Source organism: Thalassophryne amazonica, chromosome 7 (genome assembly GCF_902500255.1).
Source record: "Thalassophryne amazonica chromosome 7, fThaAma1.1, whole genome shotgun sequence".
Taxonomy (NCBI): Eukaryota; Metazoa; Chordata; class Actinopteri; order Batrachoidiformes; family Batrachoididae; genus Thalassophryne; species Thalassophryne amazonica.
Genome location: NC_047109.1, coordinates 54,426,828 through 54,449,730, shown reverse-complemented (window position 1 = coordinate 54,449,730; position 22,903 = coordinate 54,426,828). Strand labels below are relative to the sequence as shown.

The window sequence follows — 22,903 nt, the reverse complement described above, 5'->3', positions numbered from 1 at the left end:
AGCACCGTGGCTGCTCCTCTGCATAACATCACCTCGTCCCTCCGTGAATTTCACTGGACATCGGAGGGTGACGAGGCATTCCGGGTCCTAAAAGATTGCTTTACTGTGGCCCCTGCCCTGCTCCTTACTGATCCCGCCCGAAGGTTCGTGGTCAAAGTTGATGCTTCTGGCATAGGCATCGGAGCAATCTTGTCTCAAATCAATCTTGCTGATAATAAGTTACATCCCTGTGCCTATCTCTCAAAGAAATTGTCTGATACTGAACGTAATTATAACATTGGAGACCAGGAACTATTGGCAGTGAAAGTGACCTTGGAGGAGTGGTGCCATTGGCTGAGGGGGCACAAGAGCCATTTTTAATATGGACAGACCATAAAAATTTAGAGTATCTTCACACTAAGCGTTTAAACACCAGGCAGATCCGCTGGGCAATTTTCTTCAGCCGATTTAATTTCATTCTTTCCTACAGTCCTGGTTCTAAAAATGGTGTCATTGTTCGGACCGCGGCCCTCAGTTTGTCTCTCAGTTCTGGAAAGAATTCTGCCACCTGCTGGGAGTCTCTTCCAGCCTCACCTCCGTGTATCACCCACAGGCCAACGAACAGATAGAAAGGGTTAAAGAGGAGCTCAAGAAGAGCCCCATATTCTCTCCTCCCAGCACCCGGCCACGTGGGCTTCTCAACTGATGTTGATTGAACTGGCTCATAATTGCCGTTCGTCATCCTCTACTGTTTACTCCCCTTTTCATGTACTAAATGGCTTTCAACCCTCTCTGTGTCCTCCCACAGACCTGGACTCACGTGTACCCTCAGCATTAGCCCTCATACTTTGCTGCTGAAGAACCTGGGAGCGGGCTCGTCAGGCTCTAGCGTGTTTCAGCCACCTATAAGGCAGCTGCTCATAAGAACAGACACACTTCGGGCCAGAAGGTCTGGCTTTCCACGTGACATCTGCCTATGAGAGGACTTCCCAGGAGAACCGCTCCCAGGTTCATTGGTCCGTTCCCCATCTCCAAAATTACTAACTCTGTCTCTGTGTGTTTCCAACTTCCAAGGTCCGTGAGAATTGGCTGACGTTCCATGTCAGCCATGTAAAACCAGTGCATTCCAGTGCTGTTTCCAAAGTTTTCAATTCACCTAACCTGCATGTCTTTGGAAGCAAGAGGAAGCAGAGCACCCAGAGGGAACCCACGCGAACACAGGGAGAACATGCAAACTCCACACAGAAAGAATGAGGTGGGACGTAATCCCAGGACTTTCTTACTGTGAGGTAACAGTGCTAACATTTAAGCCATTGTGCACATCCAAAATTTATATATGCAACTAATTGAGATTAGTTAATCAGAAAGCAAAGTAATTAATTAGAATAATTTGCACATCCTGAGCATATGCGTGGTTCTGTGTACATGTGTGTAATTATATACATATAAATTGGGTGTGGGTGTGAAGTGTCCGGGATGAAAATCAGCACCTCCAAATCCAAGGCCATGGTTCTCGACCAGAAAAAGATGCTTTGCCCTCTTCAGGTCGGTGGAGTGTCCTTGCCTCAAGTGGAGGAGTTTAAGTATCTCGGGGTCTTGTTCACGAGTGAGGGACGGATGGAGCGTGAGATCGATAGACGGATCGGTGCAGCATCTGCAGTGATACGGTCACTGTATCAGACTGTCGCGGTGAAGAGAGAGCTGAGTAGGGGAGCAAAGCTCTCGATTTACCGATCGATCTACGTTCCCATCCTCACCTATGGTCATGAGATTTGGCTCATGACCGAAAGAACGAGATCGCGAGTACAAGCAGCCGAGATGAGTTTCCTCTGCAGGGTGGCTGGGCACTCCCTTAGAGATAGGGTGAGGAGCTCGGTCACTCAGGAGGAGCTCGGAGTCGAGCCGCTGTTCTTCCACGTCGAAAGGAACCAGTTGAGGTGGCTCAGGCATCTTTTCTGGATGCCCCCTGGACGCCTCGCTGGAGAGGTGTTCCGGGCACATCCCATCGGGAGGAGGCCCCGGGGAAGACCCAGGACACGCTGGAGGGACTACATCTCTCGGCTGGCTTGGCAACGCCTTGCGATTCCCCCGGAGGAGCTGGGGGAGGTGTGTGTGGATCGGGAGGTCTGGGCAGCTTTGCTTGAGCTGCTGCCCCCGCGACCTGACTCCGGATAAAGCAGAAGAAAATGGATGGATGGATGGATGGATGGATAAATTGGGTGTGTCATAGTATTATACTTTGTGCAGCCTATAGGAGTTCTGTTAGAAAAGTATCAGACCTTTTTATTTTTTGCAAAAACCATATGGATTTGAATCACGTGTGATTGCATCAGCCAAGCTTGAACCTTCGTGCGCATGCGTGAGTTTTTTCATGCCTGTCGGTTGCGTCATTCGCCTGTGAGCAGGCTTTGAGTGAGCACTGGTCCTCCCCCCTCGTCGGATTTTCATTGTGAGGAAAATGTCCGAACGGCTGGAGCAGCACTGCATCAAATTTTTCCAGAAACTGTGAGAGACTGCCAGGTGGACACCATTCGGAAAATTCAGATGGCTTTCAGGGACGATTTTATGGGCATCACACAGATTAAGGAGTGGTACAGCCGGTTTAAAGACGGCACACAATGGCGGAGGGTGCGCCGCGCTCCGAGCGGCGATCGACAGGCTGAAACGACCAGATCATTTCCAAACTGAATGCCACGTTGATCCGGGACGTCGTCTGACTACCAGAGAAATGGCAGAAAAGGTGGACATCAGCACTTTTCCGGCACATTCAACTGTTAAAGGAGATTTTGTCATGAAAACGGGAGCGGAGGAATTCGCCACGGAGCCGCTAATGGCGCGGAACGAAAGCACCTCCGTGTTGGTCTCACAGGACATGTGACATGCCCAGATCTTCGACAATTTCTCGGATACTCACTCGACTGAAAAGCCACCCAAAGCCCTCTGAATCTTCTGAATGGTGGAAGAGCTGGGCATGTCCCGTGAGACTTCCAACACGGAGGTGCTTTTTGTTCTACGCCTTTATGCGGCTCCGTCCTGACGCGCGAATTCCGCTGCACGTCTTTCATTACAAAATCTCCTGTAACAGTGTAATGTGCTGAAAAAGTGCTATGTCTACCTCTCTTGCCATTTCTCTGGTAGTCAGACGACGTCCCGGATCAACACAGCCTTCACTTTGGAAATGATCTGGTTGTTTCAGCCTGTCGATGGCCGCTCGAAGTGCGGGGCACCCTCAGCCACTGTGGGCCATCTTTAATCTGGTTGTAATCCTCCTTAATCTGTGTGATGCTCATAAGATCTTCACCGAAAGCCATCTGAATTTTCCGAATGGTTTCCACCTGGCTGTCTCTCACAGTTTCTGAAAAAATTTTGATGCAGCAAAGCGGCACTCGCTCAGCCATTTTCCTGACAATAAAAATCCGCCGAGGGGGTTGGACCACTCCTCCCACAAAGCCTGCTCACAGGCGAATGACGCAACCGACAGGCGTGAAAAAACTCACGAATGCGCACGAAGGTTTAAGCTTGGCTGATGCAATCACGTGATTCAAATCCATATGGTTTTTGCAAAAAATAAAAAGGTCGGATACTTTTCTAACAGACCTCGTATGCTAATGTCTGTACTTATAACAATATTATTATAAACCTGCAATGCATCAATTAACATCTGAAAACTGTCTTCTAATGAAGAGAGTGTCATGATTTTCATGGCATTATGGATGTATATTAACAGTGAGTGTTTGAACGCACTGTGTTTGAACGCACTACCCTCCACACACAGGCACACACACACACACACACATTCACACACACACACTGAACGCTTCACTACGCTGCCCGGAATCATTTCCACCCTGCTGTGAAATAATTTCCCACCACTCACTTCATAAATAATGCAATCTGCTTTCTATTTTAATTTTAGCCTTTAATAGTGACTTGTCATCAAAGACAAACTATTTATTTCAAGACGCACTAATGGAATAATAGCCAAAGCCATCTATAATCATAGAGTAAAAAAATGCATATTACCATGATGTGTCAAAACATCACAATTTTTTGAACATGTTCAAACTTTTCCAGATTGGTCACAACTTTCTACAGAACTACTATTTCCACAGATTACACACCATTTCATGTCGTGGTTGGGTATCCACAAAACGTACATAATCCATCCATCCATCCATCCATCCATCCATCCATCCATCCATCCATCCATCTTCTACCGCTTAGTCCAATTAAGGGTCGCGGGGGGCTGGAGCCTATCCCAGCAGTCATAGAGCGCGAGGCGGGGTACACCCAGGACAGGACGCTATTCTGTCGCAGGGCCACAAATAGACAAACAAACACAGACACACCCACACACACACCTACGGACAATTTTTTTTAAAGATTCCAATCCACCTAACCCGCATGTCTTTGGATGTGGGAGGAAACCGGAGCACCCGGAGGAAACCCACGCAAACACTGGGAGAACATGCAAACTCCACACAGAAAGGCCACGGGAATTGAACCCACAACCTTCTCGCTGTGGGGCAACAGTGCTAAACGTACATAATCAAGTGTCAGAAATAGACAATAGGAAATCAACATAATCAATTTGAGCCACATATACTTTAGCAGCAACGCTTCCATGAACAGGTTTTGCAAAGAAACATTGAATGAAATCATGCTACAGTGAAACCTTTAATACTTCTAACAGTTTCATCAGACACAAAAGAGAATAAATCAAGGACAGAATGTCATTTATAACAATGTTGCTTTGTGCTTTGGACGATGACATGTTATTTGTTTTTGCTCTTTGATTGAAAGATAAATCAAAGTGAAAGGGCTTTTATTTTCCAACCAAGGAGCAGTGTGTCTTTGCTGTGCTGCTGACTGATGACATTGGTTGCAAGGCACATTTAAATGATCTGTGGTGAGCTCTACCTCCACTGTGATGTGCAGAGGATCCACAATCTGCCAGATCATGAGTGACAAGAAGTCGATAGCCAGCAGCACTCCCACTGTTGCGTAGAGTTTCCACGGCTCCAATTGCTGCTGTAAGATTAAGGACACAAACACACACAGACCAACTGTCACTATCCAAGGGCATCACGAGCCATTCCACAAACAAAGACAAACAACCAGGACAAATAATGTGACAAGTGTCCTTGTGATTTCTGGGTGACCTAGGAATGTATTTGACTGTGTGTGCATGTGCAAGTGAGTGTGCCTAAGTATATTTTGGGAGCAGCCAGAGATTAGTGTTCTTATATGTGTTCACTTCTACACAGACACAGCAGCACGATTTGTGCTGCAACCTGAAATAACACAGCAAGATCACGACACTTTTGCATGGACAGTTTCTGATCCTACAAATATCAGCACCATTAATCACATAACATGTGGCAGACTTCTGTGCTCATCCCCTGTGAAAACAGTTATTAATAAATAAAAGCACAACATGATGCAATGTGCTGCGTACACATTTATTAGGCAAGCTGAACTGCTGAGCATTAATTTAATTGTTGAACAAATACCGTGCTCTCAGTCAACCCAAAATGTCACCCTTCTTTTTAAGATCTGCCATGAGACTTTCATCAATGGAGTCTGTCTGTTTCTTGATCTAAATGGTAAATGGACTGCATTTTTATAGCGCTTTTCCATCTGCATCAGACGCTCAAAGCGATTTACAAATAATGCCTCACATTCACCCCGATGTCAGGGTGCTGCCATACAAGGTACTCACTACACACCGGGAGCAACTAGAGGATTAAGGACCTTGCCCAAGGGCCCTTAGTGATTTCATGGGATTTGAACAGAGGATCCTCTGGTCTCAAGCCCAACACTTAACCACTAGACCATCACCTCCCCAGATCTGTTAATGATCAACATTTTGTGCAGCAGCAACCACAGCCTCCGAGATGCTGTTCAGAGAGGTGTATCGTTTTCACTCACTGTAAATGTCATGTTTAAGAAAGGCCAACAAGTTCTCATTAGGGTTGGAGTCATTATTCTGTCATGTTTGAGGCCTTCGCTGGCTAGCTAAGCAGTGGAGTACTTAGCCTGCATAATAAAAAAAAAATTACGGCGCCCTTGAATGATGCAAACTTTTTTCTTGTACCACTGCTTGAAGAACGTATCTTCTAAAAACACGGAGTAGGTTTGGAAGTTGATTCTGAGTCCATGCCAACACGATAAGGCCCAACTAGCTCATCCTTAATAACAGCAGCCCATTCCAGTACCCCTCCTCTGACTTGAAGTGATGCTGTGTCCTTTAGTGATCCAACATTGGTCCATCCATCTGGTCCATCAAGAGTCATTCTTATGCCATCTGCCCATAAAACCTTTGAAAATTTGTCTTCAAATATTTCTTGGCCCATTCTTGATCTTTTAACTTGTTAATCTTGTTCAGTGGTGGTCGTGTTTCAGCCTTCATTACCTTGGCCGTGTCTCTGACCACTGAACACCTTTTACTTTTGAACACTCCAGGCAGGTTGTGGTTCTGGTGGCACAGGAAGATAATCCTGGTAGCGCCATGTTTAATTCTTCTCAAGCCTTTTGCAGTTACAGTGTTTTCTTATCCACACGTTTCTTGTGACCCTGTTGACTATTTGCAATAAAACATTTGATTGTTCAATGATCACACCTCTGTAGCTTGGCTATTTGAAGAGTGTTGCTTCCCTTCTGGAAGGTGGGAAACAAAACGGTTTATTTTAGCTGCCTACTATAGCATATTGGACTACATCTCTCGGCTGGCTTGGCAACGCCTTGCGATTCCCCCGGAGGAGCTGGGGGAGGTGTGTGTGGATCGGGAGGTCTGGGCAGCTTTGCTTGAGCTGCTGCCCCCGCGACCTGACTCCGGATAAAGCAGAAGAAAATGGATGGATGGATGGATAAATTGGGTGTGTCATAGTATTATACTTTGTGCAGCCTATAGGAGTTCTGTTAGAAAAGTATCAGACCTTTTTATTTTTTGCAAAAACCATATGGATTTGAATCACGTGTGATTGCATCAGACAAGCTTGAACCTTCGCGCGCATGCGTGAGTTTTTTCACGCCTGTCGGTTGCGTCATTCGCCTGTGAGCAGGCTTTGTGTGAGCAGTGGTTCACCCCTCTCGTCAGATTTTTATTGCGAATAAATGTCTGAACGATTTGGAGCATTGCTGCATCAATTTTTCTCCAGAAACTGCGAGAGACCTCCAGGTGGACACTGTTCGGAAAATTAATATGGTTTTCAGGGACGATTTTATGGGGATTATACAGATTAAGGAATGTTACTGCTGCTTTAAGGATGGCCCACAACTGCTGAGAGTGCGGCGCGCTCCCAGCACCGATCGACATGCTCAAACAACCAGATAATTTCCAACGTGAAGGCTTTGTTGATCTGGGACCTCGTCTGACTTACACAAAAAGGCAGGAGACGTGGACATCAGCACTTTTTCGGCACATTCCACTGTTACAGGAGTTTTTTTCATGGAAAGAAAAGCGGAGGGACGCGCCATGGAGCCGTTCATTACGCAGCACAAAACCACCTCCGTGTTGGTCTCACAGGACGGCTTTCAGGTGGATTTCAGATGGATTCCGGTTGCTTTTCAGTCGTGTGATTATCCGATTGTGATTGTGCATGAGCTGGACATGCCCCAGCATGTCCTGGAAGGCTTCATCACGGCGTTGCTTTGCGCCATGCGGCTCCACTGCGATGCACGGAACTCCTCCGCACGTCTATCTTAAAATGCTGATGTCCACGTCTTTTCACAATTCCTGTGCTAGTCAGACGACATACCGGATCAAGACAGCGTCCAGTTTAGAAATGAACGGCACATTCCACTGTTACAGGAGTTTTTGTCATGGAAAGAGGAGCGGCTCCACCGCGCCGCGATGCAGCAAAGTGCCAAATCGTTCAGACATTTAATCGCAATAAAAATCCGACAAGAGGGGTGGACCACTGCTCACACAAAGCCTGCTCACAGGTGAATGACGCAACCGACAGGCGTGAAAAAACTCACGCATGCGCACGAAGGTTCAAGTTTGTCTGATGCAATCACACGTGATTCAAATCCATATGGTTTTTGAAAAAAATAAAAAGGTCTGATACTTTTCTCACAGACCTCATATCCCATCCGGGAATCAATCAAGAGACCATCTTCGTCACCACCGAGGGATTGTGACGATCTTATAAAAGGAAAATGGTGTCAGGATTTGGACTTTTTGTATTATGTTTGTTCTGTTCTGCTTAGTTAGGTTTGGTTGTTTTTTGCTGTATGTGATTTCTCTTGCTGGGTTTTTCCTGCTTGGGCTTTGTCTTTCCCTATCTCTCTTGTCTGCCTCTCTTCATGCTTGGTGGTGGGCGGTACACACTGTTTGGGCCACATCCTATTCTGGAGCTTTCCACACATCTGTAGTTCATCACCAGGGTGTATATAAGCTTCACTGGTTGCACTGTTTCCTCGCCAGATCGTTGTGCCTTGTGCCATCATTTCCAGCTCGGTACCTTGTGTTTTCCTCGCCTTGCCTGCTTCCTAGTGTGTTTTGACCTACTGCCTGTTTTTTCAACCACACCTTATTGCCTGATGATTCTGACTTGTTTGCTAATTTTAGACTGCCTTTTTTGTGTACTGGACCCTGCCTAGTACCTCTGTAAATGATCTTAAAAACCAGAGCTGTGTAGATGAGTCCTGCATTTGTGACCACCAAGCCTGATAAATGGTACTGTAAATAAGCTATGTTCATGAGCAGCTCCTTTCCTTCTTATCCCATTGTATAAACTGATCTATGAAGGTTGTTGAATTTTTTAACACTAATCTTTGTTTTTCAGGTTTGCATCTTATGATTAAGCATTTGTATTTATGCTGATGTCTTCTTTTGATTGTTTACTTTAACTCAGACATGCCTACTTTCTGGAGGGTATCATTGATCTGGCTGACGTTGTCAAAAGCCACCCAAAAAAGAATGAATTCTTTTGGACTCCACCATGATTTCCGTATTCTACAGAGGCTGTTGTTCTTTCTGAGCTCACCAGTACATTCTCTCTTTTTAGTAAGGTAGTAAATCATTGAATTGACAACACTTGTCTGTTCTTACTGTCTTTCTGATAGGTAAATACTACATCCAGTACTAGCAAGCTTGTGACCAGTGGTTGAATTCCCCAACAAGATGCAGCAAATACTAAGGTGCCTAAGAGCAGGGTCCTTCATCCCACAGATACTCCTGGCATGCATCTGTGGGCATACCAGCACTCTGACATCAATGTGTGACTGTGTACAGTAGTGTTCAGAATAATAGTAGTGCTATGTGACTAAAAAGATTAATCCAGGTTTTGAGTATATTTCTTATTGTTACATGGGGAACAAGGTACCAGTAGATTCAGTAGATTCTCACAAATCCAACAAGACCAAGCATTCATGACATGCACACTCTTAAGGCTATGAAACTGGGCTATTAGTAAAAAAAAAGTAGAAAAGGGGGTGTTCACAATAATAGTAGTATCTGCTGTTGACGCTACAACCTCAAAACTATTATGTTCAAACTGCTTTTTTAGCAATCCTGTGAATCACTAAACTAGTATTTAGTTGTATAACCACATTTTTTCATGATTTCTTCACATCTGCGAGGCATTAATTTTGTTGGCTTGGAATCAAGATTTTGCTCGTTTACTAGTGTGCTTGGGGACATTATCTTGTTGAAACACCCATTTCAAGGGCATGTCCTCTTCAGCATAAGGCAACATGACCTCTTCAAGTCTTTTGACATATCCAAACTGATCCATGATACCTGGTATGCAATATATAGGCCCAACACCATAGTAGGAGAAACATGGCCATATCATGATGCTTGCACCACCATGCTTCACTGTCTTCACTGTGAACTGTGGCTTGAATTCAGAGTTTGGGGGTCGTCTCACAAACTGTCTGCGGCCCTTGGACCCAAAAAGAACAATTTTACTCTCATCAGTCCACAAAATATTCCTCCATTTCTCTTTAGGCCAGTTGATGTGTTCTTTGGCAAATTGTAACCTCTTCTGCACGTCTTTTATTTAACAGAGGGACTTTGGGGGGGATTCTTGCAAATAAATTAGCTTCACACAGGCGTCTTCTAACTGTCACAGCATTTACAGGTAACTCCAGACTGTCTTTGATTATCCTGGAGCTGATCAATGGGTGAGCCTTTGCCATTCCGGTATTCTTCTATCCATTTTGATGGTTGTTTTCCATTTTCTTCCACATGTCTCTGTTTTTTTTTTTGTCCATTTTAAAGCATTGGAGATCATTGTAGATGAACAGCCTATAATTTTTTGCATCTGCGTATAAGTTTTCCCCTCTCCAATCAACTTTTTAATCAAACTACGCTGTTCTTTTGAACAATGTCTTGAACGTCCCATTTTCCTCAGGTTTTCAAAGAGAAAAGCATGTTCAACAGGTGCTGGCTTCATCCTTCCATAGGGGACACCTGATTCACACCTATTTGTTCCAAAAAATTGACGAACTCACTGACTGAATGCCACACTACTATTATTGTGAACACCCCCTTTTCTACTTTTTTTTTTACTAATAGCCCAATTTCACAGCCTTACGAGTGTGCATATCATGAATGCTTGGTCTTGTTGGATTTGTGAGAATCTACTGAATCTACTGGTACCTTGTTTCCCATGTAACAATAAGAAATATACTCAAAACCTGGATTAATCTTTTTAGTTACATAGCACTACTATTATTCTGAACACTACTGTATATGTGTGTTTGCATGCCAAATGAACTGATCACATCACATACATCAGATTCAGCTCCACTGGCTCTGTTTTCATTACTGGACTTATTATAAAACTCTACTGCTTATGTTTGAAGCCCTCCATAAAATGTGGTCCCTCCATATCTGACAGATCAACTCCATCTCTGAATTTCTTTCCATTCATCATCTTCAGCTGGATGAGTGACTGCCACACCATCCACACTCACCACTGTGGGTGCTCAAGCTTTATGTAGCTCTACACACAGACTTTGGGATTCAGTCCCATAACACATACATCAAGTGCACTCCATAACACAGCTCAAATCTCAAATTAAAAAATCATCTGCTCAAGCATTCAGGATAACTTACTCATATCTTCCCCCTTTCATATTCAGTTGTCTGAATGTCCTTCATCCTTTAACAATGATCAGACATACATATATATATATATATATATATATATATAGGAGATCAGAATTCTGTAATTGACTCCAAAATGGATTGTTCAAACCTACGATCATTAAACCTGGAAATTTTATATATTACTTTGATCAGAGTTCAAATTTAACAACTTACTTTCTGTGCAAAATTATGACTTTATATCTTCTAATCAGAACTCGAGATTTTATCCCTTATGCACTAGTATAGTAGTGTAATAGTTACAGGCATATCTGTGTAATGAGATGATTTCTTAGGGCCCCTTCACACATAACACAAAAGACGCAGAAACTGGAAGACAGTCCGCGAACCAAAAATGAAATGGGGAACCACGAAACATTCCACCTGCTGTTGTGAGGAACACATGTTTGGACAGGCGTGCATGAAACCGTCACTGCAGTTTCGTGCGCGCTTGTGTTCGCACGCACGAACACAGTGCAAGCATGTAGAAACTCGCACACAGCAGCAGAGGAAAAAATAAAAAAACACCACAATTGATAATACTTCTTTCCTGTTATAAAGAGCGCATTTAGTCTCCACCTAGAGGTACACCAGGAAGTCATGAAATGACGTGGATTACTGTTCTCTCTTTCACTTTTTACATGAATTACCTCATGCACTCGAGCCAGCCAGCTCCCGTGTCATGAAGAGTCGGCTCCTGTGTCATGAGGAGCTGGGCTCTCGCGTCGTGAACACATCAGCAGTGACACGCACCTCGCAGAGGCATCCCATGGGGTAATTTCCTGCATGGCATGACATTCAGCAGCTTTGCGGTGTGCTGACGCGATGGTCAGCTGAAGCAATGTGTTTTAATTTATTCCTGTGTTGTAACGTAACATCTTGCGTGCATGGTCATGTCCAGCTGTCAGTCAGTCAGTGGTCAGCTGACATGCACTGGATGTCCACAGCAAAGCAATCACACAAGAATGCCGTCACGCCTTCAGCCTTATGTGTTTGATTTAATTTCCACTCTTTTTGTCTGTCATGTAAACTGCAATTTACGTGGTGGAAGTGAAATCACCCAGTCGGGCGACTTCACACCGTGCTGCGAGCTCAGACACTGGCCAGTCCTCAAGAGGGTGTGAGTGCACACACATGTGCACTACATGTTGAATAGCCCAGTACATGTTGTGAATATCCCCGCCTTTTCTTAGTGTGCAGTGAGCGGTGTGAGATGGCCATGTATGACACCTGGAATTTGTTCGACATCTGCCGAGAGGGCGTTCGAATGAGCACGCGCAGGGCATTCGCTATCTTTTGGCCGCTTGTGTGCACTAATGTTGTGGCGACAGGTGTATGAGGTGTTTGAGGCGGCGCCGATTTTTCATGAATGACGTAATTCCTCCTTCATGCACTAGTCGGCTTCAATCGTGTTATGTGTGAAGGGGCTCTTATGCCACACACTTGAACAAAACTGGGAAATATATATTACAAGAGTGCTCTGCTGTAATTGGTAACTTGGACCACTAACAATTTGCTTCTCATCTCTCTCATAATTTCCTCAACAACACAAAGTTGCAAACTGAATTTAAGAAAATAATTCTTTCATATATGGTCTTAATTTTCCAAAGATAAATCTGGATGCTGTCAAGATATTCGACTCACCACTAACTGCTGAGGACATCATTGTAAAATAAAAAATAAAATAATTACCCCAATATTCTAATCCATGTGCTTTCAAAGAATCTTTGAAGCAGGCCTCTCTCTCACACACACACACACACACACACACACCACACACACACACACACACACACACACACACACACACACACACACACACACACACACACACACACACACAACACACACACACACACACAACACACACACACACACACACTTTAAGACAAACATGGATATGGCTGTGCTTAAGATTAAAAGATTAAGATCCATTCCTTGCAGTTCTTCCAGACCTCTTTCTTGAATAAATGTAGATGCAAAAGTTACTGCTGAAGTTCTGGCTTGTCATTTAGATAAAATCCTTACAACTATTCAGGTGAGCAAACTATATTTATAAATGGGTATATGTTCATCTATAATACTCTATACACTATTCAATATGATTTATGCCAAATCTTCAACAATTAACTGTGAAGCTGTATTTTCTGTTGAATAGACCTGTTTACACTCAGTATCGGGAAAATTTGAGTTGGAGAACTTCATCTATACCATGGATACACCTGCTTTTTGAAGTTCACCAAGCCAATAGCAGCACAAATATTTTAAAATCAAATTATATCACTTTGTGTTGTAGCACCCAACATGCCTGTCCTCCATCCATTAGGGCCCCTTCACACATAGTGCAAATTTGGTTGATTTGCGCATAAAGTGCACATGCTGGAGGAATTGTATGCAAAACGCGTAGAATTGTAGCTGCCTTGAACGCCTCGTACACCTGTTGCTACAAATATTTGCACACACCAGTGGCTGAAAGACAGAGTGTGCGAGCCCATTGAACCCTCTTGCGGCTGGTGTCGGCCAAATTCCAGGTGACATGCACGAACATCTAACACCGCTTGCATGGCACTTAGAAAATATGTGGCCATTTGTACTATTAACACGACAACAGTCTGCAGACAATCACTGTCATGCTGTCAATCAAATTTGTCTAAATGCCCCCATGACTGTCACGTTGCTGAGTGCATGTGACGTGACAGAGTGTCAGCTACCCCAGCAACACGTGTGCGTGTGTTTCACATGCTCCCCCCTCATACATCTGTGTGTGCAGCTCGCACATGTGTTCCTGCTCAAAAGACACCGTCACGTGCACGAACCGTTGCACCGGGATCATGCATGCCTGCAATTCAGTGCGATGCTTTGTGTGCACTCATACAAGCTGTGTCGCTGTGAGTTGCCTTGGACTGGTACGTATTCATTCGCACTATGTGTGAAGGGGCCCTTAATGTTTGCATTTGCAATGCAGCCTTTGTTCATCCATTTGAGGTCATCCTCTATTTGCTGTGATGTCATGGCATGGTACAAAATTCAAATTATCATTGTGTGCCAATAATCTCTGGTTGTATGTATTGGACCCAGTCCCTGATATTCCGGCAATATGATCCTTTCTTTAAAAATGTGGTCCATGTTTCCAGTCATAAAATGAACATTGCAAAGAGCAAATGCTATGCTAGCAATAATGATGGTTTTACATTTCAAACAAGTTGATGGTGCTTTTAAATTGAGATCCACTTACATATCTTGGGATTAAAGTAACCATAGCTTTTGTTAGATAAAATGTACTGTACAAATATGTTATCATTTATTATCCTTTATTACATCTGCTCTTTTATATTGTTCCCTTTGTATCTTAAATTCTGCAAACTGTTTCTCTCAGATATTCCCAGATAGATAGCACGGCTGCTCAAAAGTACAAACAGGAGCCAGGTCAGCCTGTTTGCGGTTTGACATTTAGCAAGCTTCAGCAAAACCACTCACTCTATACCAAAGATCAGCATGTTTCAGTTGATTGCATACGTATCTGCACATGACTAATAGCACATGTTGGAACCACACGCCCTGTGGACTCATGTAGCCCCCACCCTTATCTTTGTTTTTTACACACAATAAAAGAGCCTTGCAGAGGATGTCACAGTTGGAGAACTGCACATAGCAAGCTCTGTTGCGTCTCCCCTTTGCAAAGCTCACTAAAGATATCGCAACTCTCTGAGTTCTTGTCTCAAGTGTCATTTCTTGTATGTCCAGGCAAGGTCAAACCTGACATATTTATCCTTTATTTTTTGCACTAACTTTTTTCCTTTCATGTCTAAAATAAAGCCTAGTTTTTAAAGAAGGGCAGTCTACTGTTATCAATAACTGGAGGAATAATTTCTGTTAAAATGAGCATCCTGCTCAAATGTCTATTTGTGGTTCATTCTCTACCTACTTTCTTGCCAAAACCTTTACCTGTGAATCAACTATCTAACTTTCTTTGGTGCAGAAAGATACCCAGAACATACAAATTTGTACTTCAGAGTTATAAATTCAGTAGGGGAATGTCACACAATTTCATCTGTATTCCATTCATACAATTCCCACTAATTCCTAGTTAATGTCATGCCATGTTGTTGTTTGCCTTTTGGCTGCTCCCAGTTGCTCAGGGTCACCAGATCCAGTACAGATCTGGATGGCGATTTAGCACACATTTTACTGTTGTGCTGCATTGGTCTGCTCTGCTCCCCTTCTCTTCCTGTTCCTCCAGGTGTTGCATCACAGGGCTGATTCCGCACACCTGCCTGTAATCATCACCAGCTCCATTTAAACCCCAGTCCTACCACTTCACACTCGCCAGAAACTCAACGTTGCCTACGTGGTACCTGGCCTCAGGTTGTCTCTTGATGAACAATTCTGTTTCCTTGGACTCTGGTTCCTCATTAACTCAGTTTTCTGTGTCCTCAGCGCTCCAGTTTGCAGTCAGCTCAGTCGCAGCCACCTGGTCCTGGTTCTGTTCTATTACACCATCTGGCTCGGGAACGACTCCCTCCACCTTTTGTTCTGGACGGCGTATCCTTCCTCATCCATCTCTGACTTTGCACATTTATCATTTTCAGTTTGTTTTCAAAAATAAAATTGTTAATTTACTTTTTCATGTTAGCTCTCTTAGCTCTCTGCATTTTAGGTCCAAATGTCTGCCTTTGGTTTAACCACAACAGGACTTTCTGGCCACCACGTGGACCCAGCGGGAACAGACCCAATCTGAAAGGCCATCAGCTTGCAGGGAACCTTGTTAGGTCAACAGCAGCTCAAGACATTATGCGAACAACAGCAGGCACTTGCGTCCCAGGTATCTCAGTTGTGTACAGTTTTCAGCCCTAAACAAACGAATATCCTATAGTCTAGCTACATCCACTGCACCTGCCACTCTGTGCACCTCCACTCCATTAGTACCGACACCTGCCTCAGTTCAGCACCACCAGGAACCCATCATTTGCCACCCCAAACCATACTCAGGATCAGTTGATACTTGTGCTGCCTTTTTACTTCAGTGTTCATGAGTATTTTCTCAAAAGCCATCCATGTATTCCACAGATAAACACAAGATAGCTTAGGTTCCTAGGAGCTAGGTCCCGTGCCTTCTTCCTCGCGCTCCACCGAGAGTGCACTCCCCGCGTCTACAGCACCCCCTGCCAAGGAACCTATGCAGCTCAGCAGGGCTCGATTGGCTCCCTAGGAAAGGAAACGTAAATTAGAGACTGGGGAGTGCCTCTATTGCAGTGCCCGGGGGCACATAATCGGAGAATGCCTGGTTCGGCCAAAAGACAATGCTCACCAATAGACCCCAGGTTATTGGTGAGCCATACTCATTTCATGGGTGACCACACTGCGCACACTCACGTCCCGGCCACATTGCTTTTTGATTATCAGTCTCTGCAGTTACAGGTGTTGATTCAGGCATGGATGCCAATTTCCTTGATCAAAGCATTGTCACTTAAGTGTTGTGTGGGACGCCAGAAGAGGAGGTACTGCTGGCCCACCACCAGAGGGCGCCCTGCCTGAAGTGCGGGCTTCAGGCACGAGAGGGCGCTGCCGCCCCACAAGAGCGGCCGGGGTGACAGCTGTCACTCATCGGCTATGACAGCTGTCACCAATCATCTGCTCCTTACCCCTAATAAAAGCAGGACGACACCTCCACCACGTCGCCGAGATATCGTTCTACCAAGGAGGTAACATTCTCAGCCTGTTATCACTACTAACGTTGTTTCAGTGAATACGTTGTTGCAGTTGTTTTCCTGAGGAACCGGCGTATGCCGCGACTGCTTCGCTCTGCATCCCGCCAGTTAAGTGATTGACAGTAGCTACACGAGTGTGGATGAGAGGTGGAGGTGGAATAACCACCATACTTGTTACGGGGTGTACACACACCCACACCTGACTGTTTTTGCTCTTCGCCAGCAGTACCAGATCCGACACGCGGAGACGGTGGCCACCTGGGGACTCGGAACTTGGCGGCTCCAGTATTCTCCTGGTTCGGTGGCGGAGGAAATCGTGTGGTTCCGGTTCTTCTCCAGACGGACGTCTCCTATCGTCGAGCCTGCCCACACGACACCTTGATTGATTGATTCTGTATTCGTTCTATAATCTGCTGTGTGTAGTTGTGGCATTCACAACAGTAAAGTGTTCATATTTGACTTCTTCTATTGTCCGTTCATTTGCGCCCCCTGTTGTGGGTCCGTGTCACTACACTTTCACAACATTAAGCTCACATCCCGGTGGGAGCACTGGACACTCTCATCCAGGTTAGCACATTAGATGGCACACCGCTTCCCATGATCATGCATCAAACGGCCCCTGTCACCTTAGTAGTTTCTGGTAACCACGACATGTCCATCCAGTTTTTTGTTTATTCCTCCTCTCCGTTACTGGTGTTAGGTCATCCCTGCTTAATCCTTCACAATCCACATATTGACTGGCCGACTTTGGCTATTTCCCGGTGGAACGAAGCCTGCCACCTTAGATGCCTCCTTTCTTCCATCTCTCCCATTCAGGGTACCAGGGAGTCCGACAGGGAGTCTCTCTCGTTCTCTCAGTTATTCCCAAACAGTATCACAACCTCCAAGAAATATTTAGCTTGAGGCGGGCACTCTCTGTGCTGCCATGCCGACCCTACAATTGATCAATCGATTCAATCAATCGATCAATCGATCGATTTGCTTCCGGGTGCAATCTTCCCTTCCAGCTGCCTTTACAACTTGTCACGCCCGGAAAGGGAATCGATGGAGCAATACACCCAAGATGCCCTGGCCCCTGGTCTTATCCATTCCTCCTCCTTTCCTTTAGGGGCAGGCTTCTTTCTTGTAAGGAAGTAGGATGGGACATTATGCCCCTGTATTGATGTCCATGAATGCCATCACCATGTACAACAAATACCAACTGCCTCTCCTTGATTCTGCTTTTGACTCATTGCCTTTACTCATATTTTTACTAAGCCTGATCTGCGTAATGCTTACCATCTGGTTAAAATCAAAGAGGGAGATGAGTGGAAGACCGAGTTCAATACACTTTTAGGGCACTTTGAATATCTTGTGATGCCCTTCGGTCTCAAAACTGCTCCTGCCACATTCCAGGCCCTTGTACATGATGTCTGACATGATTTTCTGAACCATTTTTTTCCCCCGTATATTTAGATGGCTTACTTATTTTCCCCAAAGATCTCCATGAACAGATCGTCTGTCTGGTGCTTAAGAGGTTACTGGAAAACCGGGTCTTCGTCAAAGCCAACAAATTTTCTTTCCACCAAAACTCCAATTCATTCCTGGGATTTATCTTTCAGCATAATCAAATAAAGCCTGACATCTCTAAAAAATCACTGCCATTTCCAATTGTCCCACTCCCACTAACATCAAACAATTACAACAATCCTTAGAGTTCGCCAGTTTTTATCGCAGGTTTATTCAGCCAAGTCGAACCAGCCCTCCACCAACTCACCTCATCCAAAACACCATTTTTTTGGAGCCCCGAAGCCGAACAGGCTTTTCAGTTATTAAAACACAGGTTTACTACGGCTCCCATTCTCATTCAACCCGAACAGGATAGTCAGTTTATCATGGAGGTCGATGCATCTTACATCGGGATTGGGGTCTTCCTTTGCTAGTGGGCTGAGGGCGACAAGCACCCTTATGCCTTATTCTCTCTTTGTCAACTCCTGCCAAGAAGAATTACGATGTGGGGAACTGGGAACTCCTGGCCATGAAGGAGGCACTGGAGGAGTGGAGGCATTGGCTAGAAGGTACGTCTGTTCACTTTGTTATGTGGACTGATCATAAAAATCTTGCTGACATTCAATCTGCCAAAAGACTCCATTCCAGACAGGCCAGGTGTTCATTGTTTTTTTTTTAACTTCTCACTCACTTACAGACCCGGATATAAGAACATTAAACCTGACGCCTTGCCACGTCAATTCTCGCTTAAAGACCGCACAGCATCCATGGATAAAATAGTTCCCGATCAGATGGTGATCACAGCCCTCACCTGGGATATCGAGAGAGTTGTCTGGAATGCCCAGAAGACTTACCCGGATCCTGGAGGTAAACCTCCTGGATGGCTATTTGTGCCACCTGCTGCCCAGTCTGCTGTCCTTGTCTGCTGTTTGGGCATTGTTTATTAGAACATCACAGATAATGGCTTTACATTGGGTTTGAATCCACAACCTTCTGTTTCTGAAGCAACAGAGCTCAAAACTCATTCAACTCATGGACAGTGATTGGGCAGAGAGATGTGACTTTTAAAATGACTAAACTGAAAAAGAAATATTGTGCAAATTATTATTTGTACCCTGGTATAGGTATCACATTGCTGAGGCCTCTGTAGTTATAAATATTACATAACATTGCACATTTGCAATTGCATGGCAGTTATTTTACAAAACACATTCTTTGCTCAACATCTTAAAGTTTCCTTAAATACTCACACAGAGATCTCTGATAAATTGCCCTTCTGTGGACATGAGAAGAGTTTAAAGTCAACCCAATTCGTTGTGCTTCGGCTCAAAGAATAAAGCCCCCCCGAAGGTTGGATTCCTGCATTAAGAACTTTAATACTCATCCATATTCATAAATATTCCATAAATGGCTTAATCTCTTATTCTTCTGAATACATCTTAGAAATTCCCACAACAATTCACAGCCTTGCAGTATCTTGCTGGCTCCAGGACACACAATCTGTGAAGAAAGATGCACACACATAATGTAACACACTCGCTCTGGAACACATCAGCTTGCAAAATCTAGCTGATGACGCATCAGAGGCCTGGATTCATGTGTCAGTCCCAGCCTGCATATGACCGTTTCTGTGCACAACAGCTTTTAGGTGCGTTTAGGTGCATCTGCATGTGTAAAACACAGTATCTGTGCAAGTGTGTGTTTAATACCTTTATCCAGACAATACGCTCTCGTAAATGATGAAGAGCTGGCCTCTTTGAAACTAATGTGACTCAAACTCTGAAAAGTTTGTTAGAGCAGTAGAAGTTTTTTTAATCAGTCAGCAGCACACAGCCTTTTCTCTGCTTTCTCTACTCCTGAAAACACTCAAAGGATTATCCCTCCCTCTTTTCCTACCTTCTTCTTCTCCTTCTTCTCATCCTTCTTTGTAAAGAGGGTGTGGACCCACCAGATCTTGGTGAACATGCTGCCATATGCCAGGCTGAAGCCCAGGCCGAGCAGCCACAGGCGGAACTGCAGGAGAGGAGGAGAATTTACAGATGAATCAAAGCATGGAAGACAGCAGGTCAGAGATACAGGTGGTCAGACAGTCAAACATGAGGCAGGAAAAAGGCAGGGAATAATGAGAGCTGCAGAGCGAGCGAGAGAGAGCAAGATACATACATATATATATATATATATATATATATATATATATGAAAGATGAAGAGATGGTCAAAACAGCAGCATGCAAGACAGAGAGAGTAGAAGATGAGAGAGTGAGAGAGATTGAATACCTGGACAGGGAGAAACAGCATAAATCTCCTTCACCTCCACAACACACAAAGATTCAGCATGACTGACAGAAAAGTCCTCATTAGTGCTCGAAACCCATCACCTGAGTTACTTGGGGCCTCGTGTACAAAGGCTGCGTATGCACAAAACGTGGCGTACGTCCATCTCCATGCTAACGTTCAGATGTTAATAGTGTGAAAACAAGAAGTCATCAGAGTAATGTGCACATCAACGACACACTTAATAACAATTAACACACCCATGTGTTTGCAGTTATATGGGTGGATACAAAAGCATGCGCAAAGTGATGAAAAAATGGCATTAACAATGGCTACGTTAGCTTTTTTATAGGACCTTGCAAATGGTGCAATCCGGCATGAGCGTGTATTCAGGAAACGCGAGGATTTACTTGCAAATGATGAGAATTGCCTAATAAGTTGATTTCGATTACCAAAGCCAGTGTTACTGGAATTGTGCGCAGAACTGCAGCCGGGCTCTAGAGTGCAATACGGTGAGGAGCCAAGGGTTCTCTGGGCCCACACAGGTGCTGAGCATGCTGGGCTTCCTGGCAACAGGGGTATTCGAGCAGGAGCTAGCCGATCGATCAGCAGTGTGCTGGTCACACTGAGCCAAGCACATATTGCTATAAAGGCGCCATCATATGATTAATTTCTTTTTGTTAAGAGGAAACATTTTCATTCCACCAATGTTCAAATCATATGTGATACGCAAATGCATTGGGTTGGGCTGGGAACAGGCTAGAGGCTGGCACAGTGCATGGTGGGTGGCTGCTTGGTGCGGGCACATCTGGGCATGTGCACATTCAAATATGTTTTTTGTCATTTTTAGAAATGTTTTTTTTTCTTGACAGTGAAACTAGAGCAAGAGAGCTTCTTAACAGGCCCTGATTGTCTCCCTGTGTTCAGTATTTGTCAGTAAATGCGTGTGTAAAGTTCTGAATGCCACACACTGTCAGCCACAGCACACCTCATTTTTTTTTAACTTCAGTGTGTGTGTGCTGCTCTGAGCCCACAGCATTTACGGCCTCACACACACATGCTCCCACTAACTTTTTTCCTGTTTCGTTTATTCTGTTTGACAGGGTACCAAATAAACTATCCCTGCTTGTCTCCACTTCATTTCCATTCATCTGTAGCTCACACTCAGCAAATTTATTTTCTGTGTTCATGTTGAATGACCTGATGGAGTGGAATCACATCTCTCAGGGCCTATTAACATGAATTTGCATACTTAAATAAGGGTGTGAAAAGAGAGGAATTTGGAATGTCTGCATGTGTGCTCAATTCCAAGTTGATTGGGATGTACAAATGGAACATATTTGAATCCATCCGTACCCACACTTTGATGTACCTGGATATTTTTGTGAGTACGACAGATTCTGGGTTTTAGTGTACACCATGTTGCAGTCGGAAATTCACACAAGTCTTTGTACGTGAGGCCCCAGATCTCTATTAGTATGACCAAAACACTTTAAAAATGTACAATAAAGCACATCAGTGTTTAATCTGTTGTCATTGTGTACAAAATTCAAAACAAACTGCTATTTAATTTGTAGACATCTGCTGGTCATATGCAGTTAAAACAAAAATGATTGCACTTCCTACATTTTGGACAGGTGGAGTTGAACAGAAGAAAAAATTATTAAAAATATAACATTTATTTAAAAAAAAACTTGGAAATCCATATTCATAAGTATTCACACCCTTTGCTCAGTACTTTATTAATGTACCTTTAGCAGCAATTACAGCCTCAGGTCTTGTTGAATATGATGCCACAAGCCTGGTGCACCCATCTTTGGGCAGTTTTACCCATTCCTCTTTGCAGCACCTCCCAAGCTCCCTCAGGTTGGATGGGGAGTGTTGGTGCACAGCCATTTTCAGATCTCTCCAGAGATGTTCATTCAGATTAACGTTCTGGGCTCTGGCTGGGCCTCTCTAGGACATTCACAGAGTTGTCCTAAAGCCACTCCTTTGATTTCTTGGCTGTGTGTTTAGGGTCATTGTCCTGCTGAAAGACAAACCGCCGCCCCAGTTTGAGGTCAAGAGTACTCTGGAGGAGATTTTCATCCAGGATGTCACTGTACATTGCTGCATTCATCTTTCTCTCAATCCTGACTAGTCTCCCAGTTCCTGCTGCTGAAAAACATCCCCACAGCATGATGCTACCACCACCATGCTTCACTGTGGAGATGGTGCCTGGTTTCCTCCAAACATGACGCCTGGCATTCACGTCAAAGAGTTCAATCTTTGTCTCATCAGACCAGAGAATTTTGTTTCTCATGGTCTGACAGTCCAGGTACCTTTTGGAAAACTCCAGGTACCTTCATATGCCT

The 22,903-nt window shown here is 44.4% G+C and overlaps 1 protein-coding gene across 1 annotated transcript in view; it reads right to left on the bottom strand.

Annotated features, from left to right (window-relative positions):
• gabbr1a (gamma-aminobutyric acid (GABA) B receptor, 1a) overlaps positions 1 to 22,903 on the bottom strand; it is a 442,232-nt gene that overhangs the window by 39,067 nt on the left and 380,262 nt on the right. The window contains exons 18-19 of the mRNA XM_034174198.1: positions 20,173 to 20,289; positions 4,900 to 5,007 (exon numbers count right to left, since the gene is read on the bottom strand). Coding sequence (XP_034030089.1) covers positions 4,900 to 5,007; positions 20,173 to 20,289 — 225 coding nt within the window. The remainder of the gene's footprint in view (positions 1 to 4,899; positions 5,008 to 20,172; positions 20,290 to 22,903) is intronic.